The sequence below is a fragment of the Eschrichtius robustus genome, chromosome 1 (genome assembly GCF_028021215.1).
Source record: "Eschrichtius robustus isolate mEscRob2 chromosome 1, mEscRob2.pri, whole genome shotgun sequence".
In the NCBI taxonomy this organism is placed as follows: Eukaryota; Metazoa; Chordata; class Mammalia; order Artiodactyla; family Eschrichtiidae; genus Eschrichtius; species Eschrichtius robustus.
The window spans coordinates 170,895,558-170,915,931 of NC_090824.1; the positions used below are offsets into that span (position 1 = coordinate 170,895,558).

At 49.9% G+C, this 20,374-nt stretch overlaps 1 protein-coding gene across 5 annotated transcripts in view; it reads right to left on the reverse strand.

The window, feature by feature from the left end:
* Positions 1–2,619: 2,619 nt before the first annotated feature.
* Positions 2,620–20,374, reverse strand: part of DIP2C (disco interacting protein 2 homolog C) — a 360,625-nt gene continuing 342,870 nt past the window's right edge. For all 5 annotated transcript variants that reach the window (XM_068559508.1, XM_068559500.1, XM_068559492.1 and 2 more), the window contains 5 exons: positions 13,656–13,713; positions 12,150–12,224; positions 10,153–10,327; positions 8,463–8,586; positions 2,620–5,867 (listed from right to left, as the gene is read on the reverse strand). In XM_068559508.1, the coding sequence (XP_068415609.1) occupies positions 5,615–5,867; positions 8,463–8,586; positions 10,153–10,327; positions 12,150–12,224; positions 13,656–13,713 (685 nt within the window). In that variant the 3' untranslated portion in view covers positions 2,620–5,614. The remainder of the gene's footprint in view (positions 5,868–8,462; positions 8,587–10,152; positions 10,328–12,149; positions 12,225–13,655; positions 13,714–20,374) is intronic.

A 20,374-nucleotide genomic window follows, 5' to 3' on the forward strand; every position in this document is an offset into this window, starting at 1 on the left:
TGCTTATTGACTGAATAAGTGAAAGAGACAGAAGTTGGAAAATTAAAACATTTAAAGCCCAAATTATCAGACTCAGAAACTAATTGCTTTTGAAAGAAAAACCAGAATCAGAAGTTAATTCTCAAAAGTTTGCCTTATTACTTGTGTGTCTTACAACAGGAATCAGCAAACTACAACCCCAAATCTGGCCAAATCCAGCTACTATCTATTTTTGTAGGGCCCACAAGCTAAAAGTAGCATTTATACTTGGAAAAAAATCCACAGAATAATATCTCATGATGGGAGAATGATATGAAATTTATGTTTCTGTGTTCTTAAATACAGTTCTGTTGGACCAGATCCTTTCCCACAGATCTGAGGGCTGCACCTGGGTCACAACATCAGGACTTGAGTGGTTCAGACAGAAGCCACCTGGCCCTTTACAGACATGTCCGCCACCCCAGCCTTAGCAGGCTGGTGAGGATCTGGTTCAACCCTCACTGGAGCTGTTGCCAAGATGCAGCATAATCAGTGTGCCATTGCCCGTCCAGGTGTAACTGCCCACTAACGACCAACGGTTTAACCTTAACCAAAAGCATCCCTAAGACCCATCAAGACCGGCCAACTCACCTCACAGCCCCCTCCTACCTCCAGGAACCCCAGCCGGTGACACGCTGCCGCCACTTCCCAGCTAGGACACCCTGCAGCCATTGTCCAGGTGGGGCTGACCTGAAAGCCGCGCTGCCCCCTTGGTGGCTAGGAGCTTTGCTCCGCAAGGAGAGCGTCGTCTTTGAGGATTCACCCCCTGGCTCTCAGCTTCGGATGCTTTTGATGCTGCCTGACCTGCGGGAAAGCCCGTTGGACAGTGGTCAGGACAGGTGGCCTCTGCCCTCTCACGGGGGGCTGAGGAATGGGATGCACAGCAATGCTGCCCCTTGCCCCCCAGGTTCAGGGAGCATGGACAGGGGTCAGGGACCGCCAAGGGTGACTTGACAAGATGCGTGGGTGCATCCGGTCCCTCGGAAAACATCCCACGGGAATGCAGGGAGGGGGCAGCTCTGGCCGCACGTGGCCTTCACCTCACTGCTCCGTCCCGGGCTCCGCCGAAGTGTGGGACCCGACGCGGTCCTCGTCCTCCTGACGGCCAGCAGAGCAGGGACGCATCAAGTTAGCGGACCTCTGCCCCTCAGCGGCTCCCCTGCATCTCCCGAACGTCTGCTCGGGCTGGTCTGGCCTGCAGAGAACACACGCCCCGGTCCCCCCAGGGAAGCTGGACAGGCCCAGAGATATCTGTCAACACGTGTCAACACCAACACGAGGTAGGGAAACGAAGCAACATGAGGGGAGTTGAGGCCAAGCCTGGATCCTCTGCGCCCGCACTGCCGGGCTTCCCTTCCTCCTTCTCACTTTCCATTTCTGCTCCTTTGCTTTTCCCCTGGTCAGTCTGTCCCCCGAGCCCGACAGCCCCATGTGGGGCCCTGCGCTCTCTTCACAGGTGACAAGTGAGGAGCTGCGGAGCCGAGCAACCTGCCAGCCTCCTGCCCCGACGACCAGCACGACTGGCCCGGCCGCAGATGCCGTCCATCTGCTAGAGGCCTCTGTGCCAGCCCTGGGTGGGCCTCCGACTCTCCCCCCATGAACGACCGAGTCAGGGGTGACAGTGATGTGCAGTATGGAGGGGGGAAGGGAGGGAAAGGGGGGAGCCGAGGGGTCACCGAGACATGGGGGATCCACCCCAGCCAGAGGAGCTGATGCGTGCACCACCTCGAGGGGTCACCACCACCAACCACCGCCCGAGGCAGCACGGCCGACCCAAGTCTCTCGCTAAGGTATCGTACTGACTTGGTCTTGCCCAGTTATTTTGTTCATGGATTAACCTTAAAAACGGAAAGACAATAAGAGGTGAACTGAGGGGCCCACTGGACTGGAGCCAGAGCGGCCATGACGGGAAAGATGCCCTCTTGGGACCCAGCGCCCGCCTGGGGGCCGGCAGGAGAGAAAGGGCTGGCCCACAGGTGGGGACTGGGGCTGTGGGTTCTGCTGAGAAGATGTCGTTAAGTCGAGACTACAAGTCACAAAAGACGTGGGTGTCAAGGAAACAGAACCTCTCTCCTCGGAAGCAGTGACACCACGTCCCTTGAGGTGGACACACCACCCGACGTGGGACACCAAGACATCAACGAGGACGGTAAGACCCAGAATGATGATCGACCAGCTGACCAAACTCCTGACTGTGTCCCCAGACCTCAGCATTGTGCTGGAGGACGCAGAACGCGGCATCAGAAGAAACTCTACGCACACACAGGAACACACACGCTGCACAAAGCACGGCCACACAGGGCGGTTCTGTGTCAGCAACGTTCTGAGTCACCCAATGCAGGTGGTCTGCACCAGCCACCCACTTTTATACCCCCAATTAGCGCGGGACGGTCCTGGTACAAGTGGAATTCTAACACATAGGCAACTCGGGTGAAGCCTGTTGATCTGTGTGCAGAATCAGTTCTACTGATTTTCACGTGTATTAAACTTATGCTTTTGTAACCATTAGGCTGGAGGTCAGTTAACCCGCTACTACTTTTTTTTTTTTTTTTTAAAACACCTTTATTGGAGTATCTCGCTACTACTTTCCAAGAGATGAAGCCAAGATCAAAACAAAGATAATTTGGGTTGGAATCGTCAGCGAGACCTATGTCCTGGCAAAGCTTCCTGCGGAGGAGCAGCAGAGAGTATGTGCACACAGACTCACACTCCTTGTTCCTAAAAGTTACCAATAATCTGTACACTTGGAGCAAAATATGAACAAATATATTTAGATATATTTAAAAGAATTAAAAAAAACATTTCACAAAACATTTGTTGCCATAGGAATATTTTTAGCAATAAATGCCCACATCAAAATTTAAACATTGTTCGAAGTATGATTATCTGTACTGATAAGTAATGCAACAAATTATGTAAACAGAGTCAGATACATTCCTGGTAGGAGTCACTTCCTTCCTGGGATGGAAGCTGGCCCAGTTTTCCAGGGGACCAATTAAGAAACTGCTATTTTCAGAGCAACAAAAATAAAAGCTTTTATTTGTTCATTTGAATATAAAACAGGCGTTATCACAGATGTACAAAGCTTACTGGTGGTTTAACATACGAGAAGGTTGCCGTCCTTTGCACATAAAAATTTTGTTTGAAACCGTGATTGGTTGAGTACATGAATTTCTCTAACCAGTCACCACACTATGAAATAACGCTGCTAGCATCCAACTGGTAAAAGGGACCGTTTCCCTTGGGTAAAGTGTCAAGCAGGATTAAATAGATATAATAAACAAGCACCATGAGGAAGCCGCCCTGTCGGTTGGTCTGAGTCTCAGTGATCACTGTGTACCCTCCTGCGTGCAAGGTGATCACACGGTTTTGTCTGACTTCAAAAGCACAAGGTCACAAGACAAACACTGGTTACGTTCTCATGAATGACTCATCCACAGCACAATTCCTAGTACAGAACGATCTTCCTTTATTGCTAAACGGGTGGTACTTAGTGTCTCCTTTCCTTTTTCTTGCACAACAGAACTTGGGTCCCAGCCCTGAGCCCTCTGGACCTCGACGCTGACACAGGACAGCAGGACCGACCTCACCCCACCTCGCTGGGCCTCGCGAGTCACCTGCAGTCCTGCTTCCTCATCAGTGTCGGACCCGAAACCTTAAACCCCTCCCCCTACACAAGGTGGGCATGTGTGTCTTTCCTGTGTGTGGTGGGGTTTTTTCCCCCTTAGGAAGCGAAAGACTGTGGGAATGTGTATCTGAAGCATGTAGAGAAATATTCATACACAGCAATGAAGTCAAACAATATTTTAAAAATCAAATAACTTGTGGAGATGGAACAATGCACCCCACATGCAGACAAATTTTTAAAAAATGCCACTTAAAATTTTAACAGCAATTAGCCTTGGATCTCAGAAGTCAAACAAAACTCTCTTGTAGCAAAGGGCTCACTGCCAGCACACAGAGCAAAGGCAGATAAGACAACCTCACAGAAAGGGTCTCAGTCTTGCCAGCAGCAATCTTAGTCATGCAGACCTGACACAGCCCCCATGGGGCGCACTGGGGCAATTACAAAGTGAATCTCTCTCGGACAGCTGATACTTCTTCCTGGCTGGACGCAGACAGGCTGATTCAGTCCGGGAGTGTGAGAGGAGCTCTGAAAGTTCCAAGGCGTGTGAGGCGGCAGCAGCAGCAGCAGCAGCAAGAGATGGAAATCAGAAGCGTGTCCTCGCAGGAGGTGCAGTGACGGGAGGGGATTGGGGGCCTCCTGCCCCAGCCAGTGGCTCTGTTGTCCCGGCAGCGGGGGCGGCTCCCCAGGCACGACCCTCTCCTGGTGAGTCTCTTCCCTTAAAGCCGCTGAAGGAGTCAGCACAACCCGCTGCAAATGACCACAGAATGACATTCCTTTTCATACCGAGGACCAAAAAAAGGTGACACAAACAAAAATGATGGGAACATTGTGCAATGAATTCTTGCGGCCGAGAGAGCGCGTGCTGTGGGCCAGCTGCTCCCCAGGCCGTGCAGTGCGGTGGGCACGCGGCACTGACAATCCGTCGAGACCCCGCAGCAGAAGGAAAAGTGCACGTCCAGCTCCGATCCGCCACCTCTGAGGCGACAGCGCCACTTGCTGGTCTCTGGTTCCGGAGGAAAGGTTCCGACTGTGCTGCTGGCTGTCTGGCCACGCACACCAGCAACGGGCGAGAGTCTATCTACAGTGCAGTGGAGGGGACGCCATGCAAGTGACAGGTTCTGCGTTTTAAACTTTAAAATCTCCTTTGTTCTTAGTGAATTTATATTTCATATATATATATTTGTTGTGATGCTATCCACGCAAGATAATACAACACTTTTTATATTAGCAAACATTACAAGACTTTAATATTCTTGAATGTTTTCTCTGTTATACTTCTAAAGAGATCAAAATAAATTAAACGTTTTGTACATAATTACATATGAAGTTAACTTATTTTATCATTTTAGTTTAGTACAAAGATATCTGCAAGGTAATTGCCGAAATACACCTTATTTATAATTTCTTCTCATTCCATGCTAAAATTCAAAGGCCGATTATTAGCCTGTTTCTTCAGCACATTTCTGACAAAGAAAGCTGCTAAAATCTAATTGGAAGGTGCTATTTGGAAGGTTTTCTCGTACCTCAACAAACTGTCCTAGAAGGATGAGCTCCAGCAATGGCTTAAATTAGTAGCAGGTCCATGGCATTAAGATTTCATGACACATTAAAACAGAGAAAACAATTCTTTGTCACACTACATAAATTGTTTAAAAGAACCCATCTGGAGGGCAGAATATTTTTTTAATTGCTATTTTGGCTTAACAAAATACCACATTTACGAAGAAAGCACTTATTATCCAATAATTAAAAAAAAAGAAAAAGTTTTTGAAATGGGCTTTTCCAACAAACTGAAGGCAGTAATGCAAAGTCCTTCTGAGCAAACTTCACATTTCTCGTCTCATCCCCGTGCCGATCAGGACGAGTGGAAAGTCTCCTCCCCACCACTTGGCAAAGGCTCCGCTCGGGAACTCGCCTTGGCGCCTGCACACTCGCGACACTGAGCAGATGGCCCGCCTCTGGGAGCGTCTACATGTTGTAGGCCACGTAAATGGGGTCCAGCTGGTCGGCCAGGAAGCCGTCGCGGAGGTGCATGCGCTGCTTCTCCCCCCGGGAGTTGATGGGGATGACGCCGATGTCCACCACCACCACCACCCCCACCACCAGGTAGTGCTCCTCCAGGACCACGTTGGTCACCAGGGGGACCAGGTCCAGGGCTTCCTGCTCGGACCCGTCGAGCTCAACCACAACCACCAGCAAGTTTGTCCAGGTGAACACAGCACTGGAAGAGAGAGAAGCATCACTGTACAGCGGGGCTTGAACGTAACGATCCTGTTTTCTTTTCCAGACGTTCCACTGGGTTCTTTGCGGACCTGCCTGGGCGCTAAGCCTCCTCAGGCCTGTTGGTTCCTGACCGGCTCTCACACTCCCGTCATCCGCACCTACCGACCTGCTCTCACGGTGGCAGCCCCACCCCTGCCCTCCCTGGATGCACGCAAGAGGCCCCTAAGGGTGGAGTCTGTCCCGCCAGGTGATTGGGTCAGCCTGCAACATGGTGTGTGGGCTTGTCGCTGAGGCTAGGATGGCGGGGGCACTGGGGCTGGTCCTGACTTGTCTCTGCCACCAGGGGGATGAAAAACGTGTGCAGAAGAGCTGCCAGCCCCTGGCCCGGCTGACCCGCGGGCTCCAGCCACACTGGGGTCAGATACCTCAGTGGTCAACTGCAGACCCAGGGCACATTAACTGATTCCTGTTTAAAGTACTGAGTTTAGGATGAGGGCAATGCAGTGAGACCTGACTCATGTGGGGTAATTCCTGAAGAACTCCAGAGATTTACCCAGAGGTGTCTTATTTTGGATCTTTCAACAGGAGGGCCACCCAGAGTATTTTGTCTGCCCAATTTGTAAAAGCCTAAGAACAGTGTTTTACACTTTAAGCCACTTTAACATCATACAGTTGGGCTTTTAAAACGTGGTTGTTTAAGAACCTTAACACACACTGCCCCTGGCCACCGGAGCCGCGTGGAGGACAGGACAGGCTCTGGGGCCCTGCAGTGGGCTGCGGGGATCTTTCTCTTGCCAGACACAGAGAAGGTTCTATCTCAGTTGTGAGGCAGGAAGCATCTGGGAACATTCACTATTGTTTCCTGAAAGCATAGGGTATGCCTATTAGGAAAAAATGAGTATTTTGTTCAGTGTGGCCAATGAATACATGAAAATGAAAGGGAAACATTGGAAAACGTGTTCAGCAGACCCCTCCTTCTGGATTTTGCTTTGTGACGAGCGTGTACACCTAAGGGAACAACCTTGTGGGGCGCTGTTCCCGAGAAGAAGTGCCAGTGCCGAGTCCCAGGGCACAACTCCCAGGCACCGGGCACCGCTCCACACGGGCCGCGCCTTGAGTCCATGAATCACATGTGACTACTCTGATGCGCGCTGGGAACAATCTTATCCTGGCACTTGAAATCGATGGCGCAGCATCAGGACCAGCTCAGACTCCACAGTTAACTGGGGAGGGGGTTTGCTAAGAGGCCGCGGGCTGCTGCCGGCTACTCTCTTTCCACCGGCGCTCTCCTGGGGCCGCAGTGGCTGAGAGGGTCAGGGGGCTGGACCGTACTCAGTGAGGCAGTCACAGATGTGACCTGGCATCACATCCTTCTTTCTCTGCATGAAGTGACTGATGGGGGCACCCTGCGGGGGGGCCACAGGCAAGGGGGAGGGAAATAACAGAACAGTTGTGCCGCACAGACTCCAACAGAGAGAAACCCTTCGGAATAAAACGCAGCTTTATTCCGCGTCACAGCATCTAAGCAATGCTCAGAACAGAAAGGAGAAACCCACGAGGGGCACCCCTGCCACACACTTTTAAGTGGAAACGGCACCTTTTCAACTAGATAGAAAATACTCGAGGGAGGCAATACAAGCCAGTCAAAATTATTTTCTTAAAAATACAAAAATGGAAGGCTGTGATTGGGATTTATAGCTATTTAGATGGAAGCTGAGGTGGGCCCCGGCCAGTTTCTGGGCTGATGCCTTTCTGGGGTTTCTGCCCTCCTCGACACACGAGTGCACAGGCAGCGGACTTGTGCTTCGGATGGGCTCCGTCACTGCTCGTCCTGAAACGCGGTACCAAGCGGGGACGAGGCGCTCCCGTCCACCCGACTCTTCTGTCTGCCAAGTCCTCTGTGCAGTGCAGTGCATGGCCAAGAACACCAGCCTGCGTCAGCTAACAAGAGGCAGCCGACAATCTCAGACCAACCCACCTGCCGAGAAAACGAGCAGTTTTCTCCCGAGAGGTTTTGGAACAAGCCTCCCCTGGGGCTCCTGCCCTGAGCTTCCAGATGGGCTCCATCAGGCCTCTGCCAGTTCAGGGACTAAGGGAATGAGCAGACCTGCAGCCAATGGCGCTGAAGCCACTTTTCACTCTCAAATGCCACGTAAAGGCCCTGAGGAGGTGGTCAGCGCTGCAGCCCCCAGGCCAGGCGGTGATCTGGGCACACTCACACGTCACAGCCAACCAAACGGCCAGGGAGAAGCATGGCCTGCAAGGCCCCTCACCCTCAAGGGTGGCTGGGGTGGGTGACTTGTCACTGATAACCCAGTGACGCTGGCAAACGCGGCCTCTCCTGGAGCCTAAGGTCTTCCCACAGGCATGCTGCGTTTAGGCTCCCGCGGACAGTCTATTTCCCTTACATCATGCTTTCCTTAACAAAAAACCAAATAAACGGCTCCCTGGAAACACCGCCCAGCCGTCTGTATGTCACTCTCGGGAAAAGCAACAACTCTGCACTAGGAGTGCTCTTCAGAGGTTCAGGTTCACCCTGGAAAGCTGACTCCGCCCAGGACCCCGTGCCCTCGGGCTGCCGCCCCCTCCTCACCATTCCGTGACGCTTTTGTGGGCTCTGATGACGGAGGTCTCGATGTCTATCGGGTGATACCTCATGCCGCGCAGCTCCATGGCCTCATCTAGGGCCCCCACCACGTAGAGGGCGTCGTGGCGCTCTGTACAGGGAATGGAAACCGTGTGAGCTTCACCGCAATGCCGCTCAAGCCGCTTAAAAAATAAAAAAGACTACCCCTGAATGCAAAAGAGATGCAAAGAAAAGATCACTGAGCAAGGGATGCTGTCTCCCTTCTACCAGGGAAACTCTGCAGCCCGAAGCTCTCAGGGAAAAGGTGCAGGCGGAAGTGCTGCCTGGCTCAGCGCTGGCCGCAGGCCTGCACGTCCCTCCCCTCATCCCACAGGCGTAGCCTCCACACGCCGTCAAGTGCGTTATCACACGGCCCTCAGCAGCAACAGCACCGCCGGGACATGGGCCAGCAGACCTGCTCCCTGGAGTCACATGGTGAGGACCCAGCACAGCCCAAGTTACTCCCAGTTCCCTCTGAGCGGGAAGAGGAAGCATAGTTTCTGAGAATGTTCATGAACAAAAATTTCCTTAGCTCGTGTAATTGTTAAATTTATTCTCATCAGCTGTGCAAACCTTGGGATAATGACAACATGCAGTCTGTCCATCTTTCCTTAAAAACAAGGAGACGTCTTTAATCTTTAGACTAGTAAATATATCACGGTGAGTTTGAGATAAGTGACTGACATATAAAATACCAGAAAATAAATATTTTCCAGTTTAAGTCAGATGAGATGGAGGCAGTTACTTGCTGGCTTCTAACCACAGCTGCCGTGGGGTATCCCACTGTTCCAGCCCGCGGGCTCCGCAGGATGGGACCTGCCCTGCCTCCTGGGAGGTCTGGGTGCTGCTAAGCTTAGTTCTTCAAGGAACCCCAGATAGCACCCTCAAGTAAAACAGTGTACGATTTTCCCAAATTGAAAATGCAACACCAAAATATCTTGTACTTTTCCCCTAAATTCATGCTGGTTCAGCCAGGTTGGCATAGCTCCCATCAGACAGGTGGGTCAGGAAGGCTCGCTGACTTCTGGCTTTGAGTCTGGCAGGATCTCACCAAGAAAGCTCAGGCCCCATCTCTATGTAATACCCAAGTCCTGTCTCTGTTTTTAGTGAAATAAGGAGTGGAGAAAGGATTCCAGGATCAGCAAAGACTTGAAGAGCAGGCAGGCTCTTAACGTGTTAGTTCTGCATAACACCCACGCCCAGCGCCAGCCCCTCAGAGCTGCAGCTACCCTCGGGCACCTTGTGGCACCAGGCCTGCTGGACAGGTGCAGAAATACAGAGCACCCGAGGCCAGCACCTCCCGCCCTGGAAGAGAGCAGCAGGGCTTCAGGAGGGCCTGGTCTGGGCTGGTGGCTCCAGGATTGGCGACAAGTCTGTGAGCTGCACTTACAGGCACTTGTTGTGGACAACACGGCACCTGGCTCTTGCCCCTGGTTTTAAATGTGTTCCTGGCTCACATGTGAGCACAGAGCACGTGACATGCAGCTTCCACTGCTGGATGCACTTGCCCTGAGCTGGCGCTCTCTCACCCTCGGCTGTTTTCAGGCTGGCTTGCAGCAAGCATGCACGCACGCACATTCTCCCGGGATTGGGATCGCAGACCCCAGACGGGTTTCCGGGGTCTGAGGACCTTCGTGCCACCTGTCGGGACTCTCACCTCCGTTTGCATCAGTGAGTTCAGTTCTCCGCAGGAACCCCAAATAGCCTGTTCGTGCCCAGACTGTCTGTGTGTCTCCAAAACTTAATCTTGAGTTGAAGTGATCTGACTGGAGGGATTCATCTCCGTAAATAGTGAAATAACCACTGGCATTGTGGGCACTGTGAACCCAGATCTGGTAAGGAAGCAAAATATAACTGGATAAGTTAACTTGAGATGATCTCCAGGGCAGAAGCTACTTTTACAATTTGATAGATTATATCCAGTGCTATTGAAACTGTCCTTGCCCTGCAAAAGCAAGACGATTCCAGTTTCTGGGGAGACACAGATGCCACAAAGTTTACTGAAACGAAGGCATGACAGCAAGCTCATGGCTGAGCAAACAACCAAGCCATCATCTGTTGAGAATTCTATTAAAGCAGATGGATTGAGGGCTTTTGAAATAAACATCAAATGAACGAGGTTGTATGAGTTTCCTTGTATTTATTCAAATGTACTGATTGTTCCTAAAAAGCAAGCTGGAAAAATGTTAAAAAGCTTTGCGATTTACTTTCCCTTTCACTTGGTTTGCATACTTCTAGGAATATTATATTGTAATAAAACAACACAACACAAAACAAACTCTAGAAGGGAAAGGCACTGTAACATCAAAAAATGGGGGACAAAAGTGCCTGACCGTGGAAATGGGAAAGAAAGACCTGCTGATACGGTGCCGACCACGTGGGCTGAGCAGAGCCAGGGACAAGGCAGAGGAGCCCATCAAGTCCGCACAGATGAGGCCCGGAGGAGCTGGGGTCTAGCCAGCGGCCCTCAGTCACGCCTGCTGAGCAACGAGGAAGCAGACCAGAGACGGAGGGCACCCCGTCGAGCGAGGGGAAGGAAAACCATCTCTGTTAAGACACGTTCCCAGCAGAACATCAGGGTGCAGTGGTCCCTGCCCCTCCGCCCAGCGCACCCGCTCAGCTCCAAGCAAGGCCGCCCGCTGTGAGGACAGCAGCCGCCGGGAGCATCTCCAGGTGCCCGAGATGGCGGTGCTACATCCCAATTTCATTCCTAGACATATATTTAAAGGAAATTCCTAAAATATAGTGCAGCTCACAGACTAGTTCTGATCTTCACATAGAGACAGGCGAGTGAGGGGCCAAAAAACCGCCCAAGAAGAAAAAGGGTTTGGGGAGTGAGCAGTGGTTAGGACTCACGCCTCATCACTATTCACCCCTTTACAAGGTACACACGTGTGCCCAGGGCACCACTCCACGAGAGTGGCGGGGCTGGTGTGCTGGTCATGTGCCAGCTGTGGCAGCCTTTTCTGTGTGGCCAGAACGGGTCAGAGGAAGGGGGGAAGCTGACCGAACAGTGGGCGGCACCTGCAAGAGGGTCCTTGAGGGCAGGACAGGGTCACTGTGGGCTTGGCCTTGGAGAGGAAAATGGGGGGGGTGGGGAGGGGAGGCAGACATGTCAGAAGAAACAAGTCCATCAGGGAGAGAGAAGGACAGTGTAAGGCAGAGGCGGGCACGCCTGGCCGGCCGAGCAGGGCAAGCTGTGGGGATGACAGCCCAGGAAGGGTCTCCTGCAGCCACACGCAGCCAGCAGCGCGCAGGATGAGGGGCCGGGCACGGAGTCACCGGCCAGGTTCATCGTCAACACAAGGGAGCGGAAGTGACTTTCTGACCCAGATAAACACCTGTCGTGTACCCAGCCCGCCTGCCACGGTTGTTGGTACTGTTATGATTCTGGGGTTGGCAAGATTCCCTCTGCACGTTCTCCATCGTGTTCCTGATAAAGGACTTCCCTGCTGTGAAGGCAGCAGGCACGTGGAAGACAAACCAAGGGCTGGGAAACAAGGAAACTCAGTCCGCTCACATGAAGTTTCCTCTTTTCTAAATTTTTTGAAGAGAATCTGTGATACTCCGTTAAGGAAATCCTACTTTGTAATCCTGAACTTTCATGGACACCCTGTACCTCACCTCACCCAGGTGTGAGTCCCCAGAACTCACCTCACCCAGGTGTGAGTCTCCCAACGGTCCTTTTGTTTCTGGATTGGCAATTATGATCCGAACCCCTGGAAGTATCTATGTTGGAAAGAAGAGTCTCATCAGCAGACAGACAGGTAGATACTGCACAATCAACCTTGACCTTGCTTTCATGCCATGTGCCTATTTTCCTGATTAAAATGGTTTAGAAAGTGAATGGCTTTAAATCAAAATTATATACAGCATTATATAATTACAGCAAAACAATTACATTTCATTGTAATTATTACAGTGACAGAGCCTGTGTTAAAGTGATCCTAAAATTAAGAATTTGAACAAAAACATGATAAATGATATAATTTAACAGGCTCAATGCTTGCAAAATAGGATTTAGTGGAGCTGCTTTGTGGTGTCCAGAAGAGATGGCCGTCACCACCCATGCGTCTGCCGAGCCACGAGGACACTGCGCCTGCGGCTCTGCCCCTCTCCTCCACCACACTGCCCACTTTTCCTGCTGGTAAACATCTTCTAGTACAATGTTGATATGAAGCACCTCCTTCTTAATGGACGTTTAGCTCAGAAATGCTCCACATTCCACTGAAACCACGTAATGAAGCAAAAGCTGATTCTGGAAATTTAGAACAGAACCCGTCTCAGTTCAGCTAATTAACACTGTGCAGTTAAGATAAGGTAACACAGCTGTGGTGAACGCTCCTGGAACACGTCTGATGAACGGCCCGCCAGACCGACTTGGGTGGGTGGGTAGCGCTGTGTCCCACCTTAGAGCCAACTTAGTACCAAGAATTCTAATGGGCAGTCATGTAGACACAGACTGTAAAAGGTCCAAAAACAATATGCTTTTAGAATTATGTTAAATGGAGAAGAGATCTGACGATTGGGGCCAAAAAAGAAAAAAAAAAAAAGTCTTCAATTAGGTTTGAATACATTTCTTGCATTTAGTTCCATAAACAAGATAACCACCGTTGCAGGAAAGACTAGCTGTCCCCTGATAACCATTCTTTGTCCAGCTCCACAGTAAACACGCCCTGATTGTTAGCCAGGCCCGCAGACATTCAAAACCAATGTAGTGCTGCCAACCTGCCTTTCAGCTGTGGGTGACAGTGCCCAGTGACACTTAAGTGTGAGTGAGGCGGCTGAGGAGCTGTCCTCACAGTCTGCACCTTCTGCCTCCTCCTTTTTCTGCTTCTCCTCCTCTGGCTGGAATGTGCAAAAGGAAGGCTGGAGCTGGAAAAGCCAGTCTAGACCCTGAGGCACCCTTGGGAGGGGAGGCCAAGACATAAGATGCCACGGTCCCTGGTGGTTTATTCTACATGAGAAAAAACCCTAACTCATTGAAAACATTGTCATTTTGAGTTTCTGTGCTCATGGCCAAAACCAGTCCTGATACACTACATTCAAGAAAACATTTTTGAAAAAAAAAAATCTACCATCTATTTCTTGAATTTTCAAAGCCCATAAACTGAGACTCGTGTTTATATGGACATGCATACGCCTTCCTTCAATACTTACTTTTCCTGATTCCATTAGGGGCAAACTATGAGGAGATCCTCTTTCTACTAAACGGACTCTACAAAGAGAAACAGAAGGTGTTACTGTGTTTTCTGTACCAGTGGTTCCCTTCCTCCACATCCAGCACTTGGTCAATGCCTGGCAGTTTGATGGGGAACGTTAACTCTGCTGATGAGCATTACCCAACGCAAAGATAGTCTAGAAGTCAAAGAAAAAGCAGTCAATAGTAGAGAGGAAACAGCGAGGGCCACCACACAGGCCACGGAGAATGGAGATGCAATCCCACCTACCAACCCGAAAAATGACTGGGAACGATTCTGCATTTAAAGTAACCAGGGGTCGATGTAGTACTTGCAGAAAAGAGAAAGAATAAGGATTAAACTGCATTCCTCAAAGAGCTGCCGCCCCTGTAACAGCGATGCCTGGTCCTGAAACACTCATGGCCCTGCCCCTGCAGACCACAGGCAGGGCCTCAGACACAGCAGCACAGAACCCACCTCCTCAAACAGGCGCACTAGAGAGGACCAGCCAGTTCAGACAGCAAAAGCTCCTTTTAGAAAAGAAGCTCTTTTCCATTTAAAAACTATTCACTGGTGATTTAATCTTAAACTGTGGAGGACCTTGGTGCCAGTCACAACCTGAGCTCGCTAAGTCCTTCCCAGCTGCGTTATTTTAACTATTCTATGACTGGTTTTACATCTCTCCATGTTACTTTGAGACTGTGATGCTGATCATTCATCTACAGGCAACTTTTATTTAAGGAAAACGGAGTGAAGGGGAACCTGCTGGGATGCTTGACTGCAGAACACGGAGGGCGTCAGCAGGAGGATGGGGCCACGGAACGTGGGACTGTCAAATTCACCAGCGTGACCCATTCTTTGTATCAGCACAGATCTGCCCCCATAACTGATAAGTGTTGCTGAAGGGGGATGGGCAATGAAGGAAGGACCCTGAGAGTCACAGCTTGGTGGGGTTCCTTCGCAGGCTCTGCTCCGGTTGCCCAGAGTGAGGGTCCAGGGCGCGGATGACAGCATGACCAGGAGGAGGGCAGACAGACAAGGTCCCGACAGAGAAGGGTGTGGGTAGGGCTCCCGTGCCGGCAGGCATCCTGGGGCTGCAGGCCTCTGAAAAGTAGCTGAAAAGCTCTTACTTTCAGGCAAAGGATGCCCTGCTTTCCAGCTAGCCTTTGGTGTGGTGTCTCGTGTTGCTGCAGACAAAAGTAGCAGAGGAGACCCTGGGAGGGCTGGAGGTACCTGAGTAGCTGCAGCAACGATGTAATGAGTGGAAGAGGTCACTGAAGCAATTCTGGATCATTTGATACCCATCACATGCTTCGATATTTGTCTCTAAGAAGACCCTGATGCTGACAGCAAGAGATTAGGGCTATCAAAGAAAAACCACCTAGATCTTACAGTACTTAAGCCTTCCAGAATATGGGCACACCTCCTTTTATTGCACTTTGTTTGCTTTACTGCACTTCACAGATACTGTGTTCTTTTTTTTTTTTTTTTTTTTTTTTTTTACAAATTGAAGGTTTGTGGCAACCCTGCATCAAGCAAGTCTATCAGTGCCATTTTTCCAACAGCATTTGCTCACTTCATGTCTCTGTCACATTATGGTAGTAATTCTTGTAATATTTCAAACTTTTTCATTATTACTATTGCATTTATTATGGTGATCTGTGATCTTTGATGTTACTATTGTAATTGTTTTGGGGTGCCACGAATTTGCCCTTATAAGATGGTGAACTTAATAAATGCTGTGTGTTCTTACTGCCCCACTTACTGGCCATTCCCCGTCTTTCTCCCCCTCATTCCCTGAGACACAATGATACTGAAATTAGGCCAATTAATAACCCTACAATGGCCTTAGTGTTCAAGTGACATTCTTCTCAAGGAAAAGTCATGCATTTCTCACTTTAAATGAAACGGTAGAAATGATTAAGCTTGGTGAGGAAGGCAGGTCAAAAGCTAAGACGGGCTGAAAGCTAGGCCTCTTGCACCACCAGATAGTTAGCCAAGTTGTATATGCCAAGGAAAAGTTATTGAAAGAAATTAAAAGTGAACATATGAAACAGCCTTATTGCTGATATGGAGAAAGTTTTAGTGGTCTGGATAGAAGATCAAAATAGCCACAACATTTCTTTAAGCCAAAGCCTAACCCAAAGCAAGGCCCTAACTCTCTCGAACTCTATGAAGGCTAAGAGAGGTGAGGAAGCTGCAGAAGAAATTTAGAAGCTAGCAGAGATTGGTTCATGAGGTTTAAGGAAAGAAGCCTTTTCCATTACATAAAAGTAAAGGTGAAGCAGCAAGTGCTGATGAAGAAGCTGCAGCAAGTTATCCAGAAGATCTAGCTAAGATCATTAATGAAGGTGGCTCCACCGAACAAAAGATTTTCAATGTAGATTAAACAGCCTTCTATTGGAAGAAGATGCCATCTAGGACTTTCATAGCAAGAGAGGAGAGGCCAATGCCTGGCTTCCAAGCTTCAAAGGACAGGATGACTCTTGTTAGGGGCTACAACACCTGGTGACTTGAAGTTGAGCCAACTGTCATCTACCATTCTGAAAATCCTAAGGCCTGTAAGAATTATGCTAAATCTACTCTGCCTGTGCTCTGTAAATGGAACAACAAAGCCTGGATGACAGCACATCTGGTTACAACATGGTTTACTGAATGTTTTAAGCCCACTGTTGAGATGTGCTCAGGAAAAGAAACTCCTTTCAAAAAAACACTACTGCTCATTGACAATGCACCTGGTCACCCAAGGGCTCTGATGGAAATGGACAATGACATACAGGTTGTTTTCATGTCTGCTAACACGATATCCATTCTACAGTCCCTGGATCAAGTAGTAATTTTGACTTTTAATTCTTATTATTTAAGAAATACATTTTATAAGGCTATATTGCTGCCATAGATAGTGATTTCCCTGATGGATCTGGGTACAGGTAATTGAAAACCTTCTGGAAAGGATTTACTATTCTAGATGCCATTAAGAATATTCATGATTCATGGGAAGAGGCCAAAATATCAACATTAACAGGCGTTCAGAAGAAGTTGATTTCAACCCTCCTGGATGGCTTTGAGGGGTTCAAGACTTCAGCGGAAGAAGTAACTGCAGATGTGGTAGAAACAGCAAAAGAACTAGAATTAGAAGTGGAGCCTGAGATGTGACTGAATTTCTGCAATCTCATGAGAAAACCTGGACAGATGAAGAGTTACTTTATGGATGAGCAAAGAAAGTGGTTTCTTGAGATGGAATCTACCCTGGTGAAGATTCTGTGAAGATTGTTGGAATGACAACAAAGGATTTAGAATATGGCATAAACTTAGTAGATAGAACAGGGGCAGGGTTGGAGAAGATTGATCCAAATTTTGAAAGAAGTTCCGCTGTGGGTAAAATGCTGTCATCAGCATTGCGTGTTACAGAGAAATCGTTCCTGAAGAGTCAGTTCATGTGGCGAACTTCATGGCTGTCCTATTTTAAGAAACTGCCACAGCCACCCCAACCTTCAGTAAGGACCACCCTGTTCAGTCAGCAGCCAGCCACACTGAGGGGAGACCCTCCACCAGCAAAAAGATTATAACCCACTGAAGGCTCAGACGACGGTGAGCATTTTTTAGCAACAAAATATTTTAAAATTAAGGTATGTGCACTTTGTTTTTTCAGACATAATGCTATTGCACACTTAATCGACTACAGTATAGTGTAAACATAACTTTTATATGCACTGGGAAACCAAAAAATTCGTGCGACTTGCTTTATTGTGATATTCCCTTTACTGTGGTGGTCTGGAATCAAACCCACAGAATCTCTGAGGTCTGTCTGTATGCCAATAGGCTTAATGATGCCATCCTTCAAAAATAAACTACTGGCTGCATTAAGACAGAATTAAGAGGGACTAAAACTCTTCTAGGACCCAGGTAGCATTATGCTAATTTAGGGTGGGTTATAATTAAAAATTACCATTAGAGCACTAAGAATCTATGGAACTTCACCTGTAGCAGCTTTCAGACAGATGCGATGCTTGCAGGAAATATCAATGCTGGGAATGATAACTTTTTACAGCCTGCTGGGTCAGGAGGCTGCGCCTGTTACACTGAACTAAATTAGGCCAATTTGAGTAGTTAGGTTAAGTGAAGAAGCCTGTGTGTCCAAGTGCTGGCTGGCCAAATGTGGAGTCTGGATATTGGCAACTGGCTACAGATGGAGAAAGCAATAAAGAAAGAGGCCAAATTGGCTGGGAAGATTATGAGTGGGCAGAAGCAGGGGTGAGGAAAGAGGGAAAGAATGAAAGAGAAAGGGGCCGAGGTAACGGCTGGCTCAGCCCACCTAGTCTGGCTGCTGCTATGGGCGGGGCAGCTGGCCAGAGAGTAGGCTGGGTGTCCTACAAAGGCCAGACCATCAGGCCAGGGAAGGGAGCAAAACCTTTGCCAAAAATGAGGGTTGTTCTGGATAAGCTACGCTCTGCTGTTTGTCCACTCACAGCCACCACTCAGGTAGCTCTGGCTGTGGCACTATGACAGGGATGACTTCTGAGCGGGGCACCTGGTGTCATGAGTGGAACCAGGCCACCTGAGCCAAGAGTGGGAGCAAGTGCCCTGGCCTGCGACTCGAGCCCGGATGTTGTGCTTCTCCTCCTCTCAGACCCCAAGGTTCCCGCCAACATGGGGAGTGAGTCCATGGCCCGGTCCTCCTTCAGCAGTGGGACTGCTGGCCACGCACACTGGCCGGCCTCTGCCTCTCTGGCCAGCAGGCCTCCCCTGCCCTCGGAGTTGAGGAGTTTATCTTGTCTCCTGACCCTCCCTGCTGAGCCGAATCCTCTGAGGAAGGCAGGCAAATGGGATCTCAGCTGAGGATCTCACCTGAAATGTGGGAAACCCTACCACTAAGAGCTTCCTTGCGGCCTCCTGGCTGGGCTGCTGAGTGGTGGCAGGGACCTGGCCAAGCACGGAGGGCAAACGTAAGGACAGAACAAAGAATTTCTTCTCTGGTCAGTATGAAACGGTGCTCTCTGTCAGCGATTCACAGGCAAGCAGGAAGGGGGCGCTGGAATCACTCAGGGGTGGTCCTGTCCTGCCAGCAAATGCCACACGGGTGGCCGTTCCTCCACTTGAAAATATCCACAGAGCAAAGAGAAAACCACCCCTTACAGGAGGAGACAGAGATGTGTCTTTTGAAAGAGCTGGGAGCTACACACACACAGGCAGCACACACGGGAGGGCGAGTGACTCACAGAAATACAGGAAACTCAGGAGGAGACCTTCCCAGGCTGGCACCACGGGGAGGGGAGGCTCTCTCCCCCCCGGGACTGCGCCTGCCCACACACCGTAACCCAGTGGCTCTGGAGATGCGCCACAATCAGGAAACCACAGCACCTTCCCCACAGGAGGGCTGGCAGTGCCACAGCTGCTGTCAGGAGCCGGTCACTTCAGAACCACGGACAAGAGCCCAGCGTGGGCACGTCCTGACAGAGCAGGTCAAGAGGACGGGGGGTGCCGGACTGCCCAGCGGCCAGCCCAGACACACAGGAAGAGGAGCTGACAGGGCCCAGTGGCGTGCACTGAGCAGCCAGGACGAAGTGTGCATGGCGTTCCTGCATCCGGGGTGGCCCTGGGCCGAGTCTCCCATGTCCCTGGGCAGCAGGGGGAGGACAGTGCCTTCCAGGAAGGGACACGGTAATTACTCCTTAACGTAAGACACCTATTGGGGTTTCTGCCCCCTTCAGAAGAAGGGGCCCAGCAGGAGAGAGCGGCGATGAGCCCGGGCATGCAGCAGGACCTCAGCCTGGAGGGGCTGGATGTGGCAGCACCAAGCCAGCCCGGGGAGCAAGGCTCCCTCCTGTGACTGCGAGAGGGTGCCTCCAGGGACAGAAACCAGCAGAAAACCCCGTTCAAGGGCAGGACTTTGCTTTGGTTTCTAAAGTCAAACCCTGATGAAGACGAGGAAGGGACAAGTCCCATGCACGTGTTTCTGGTGTCTGACAGCCCCTCAGCTCCCAGACATGCCTGTCCTCTGACGCAGGACAGAGCTGAGAATGTGAAATGCGAGCCTGGAGAGCGCTACAGGGACAGAGGCGGGTACGACTCTGAGGCTTTCTCATGAGGCCTGGACAGGGCGGGTGTGGGATCGCTCTGACACTGAGCAATGTTAGCCTGAATTGTGAAGGTCAATGACATTCCTGACAGTGTCACTAACGTATGACCGCACAGCAATTTCCAGTTCACAAAGCACTTTTACTTCTGTTTTGAATGACCAAGTCAGGAAATGTATGTATAAGAGATTATTTTACAGATTAGGACAAAAGTGTCACTTAAAAGGATACAGACTTCCCAAGGTCAAAAGATTAGGAAAAGAAACTCCTACTATGACTCAGGTCTCCTGGCTCTTTCTAGAACAGTGAAATCCATCTGATACTGGACTTTTATTACTTTACCATGATACATTGTACGGGTTCCAATTTCACTTTTCCTAAATCACAACTCTTCTCAATAGGAAGATTTGCCACACTGAAGATAGTTAAGAAGGTAGGTCACAAAGCTGCTAGAAAGGAGTTTCTAGATTTCTTTCCTTTCCCAGGAAAGAAAACTCCTTGAACCCCACTCCCAACCATCCCTGGTACTCCAGGAGATTTGTAACACACAATGGGACCAACTGTCCTTTCCTGATTACTATTCTTGTGAATAAGTCCGTTTGAGACTGTAACCTACTCTCTT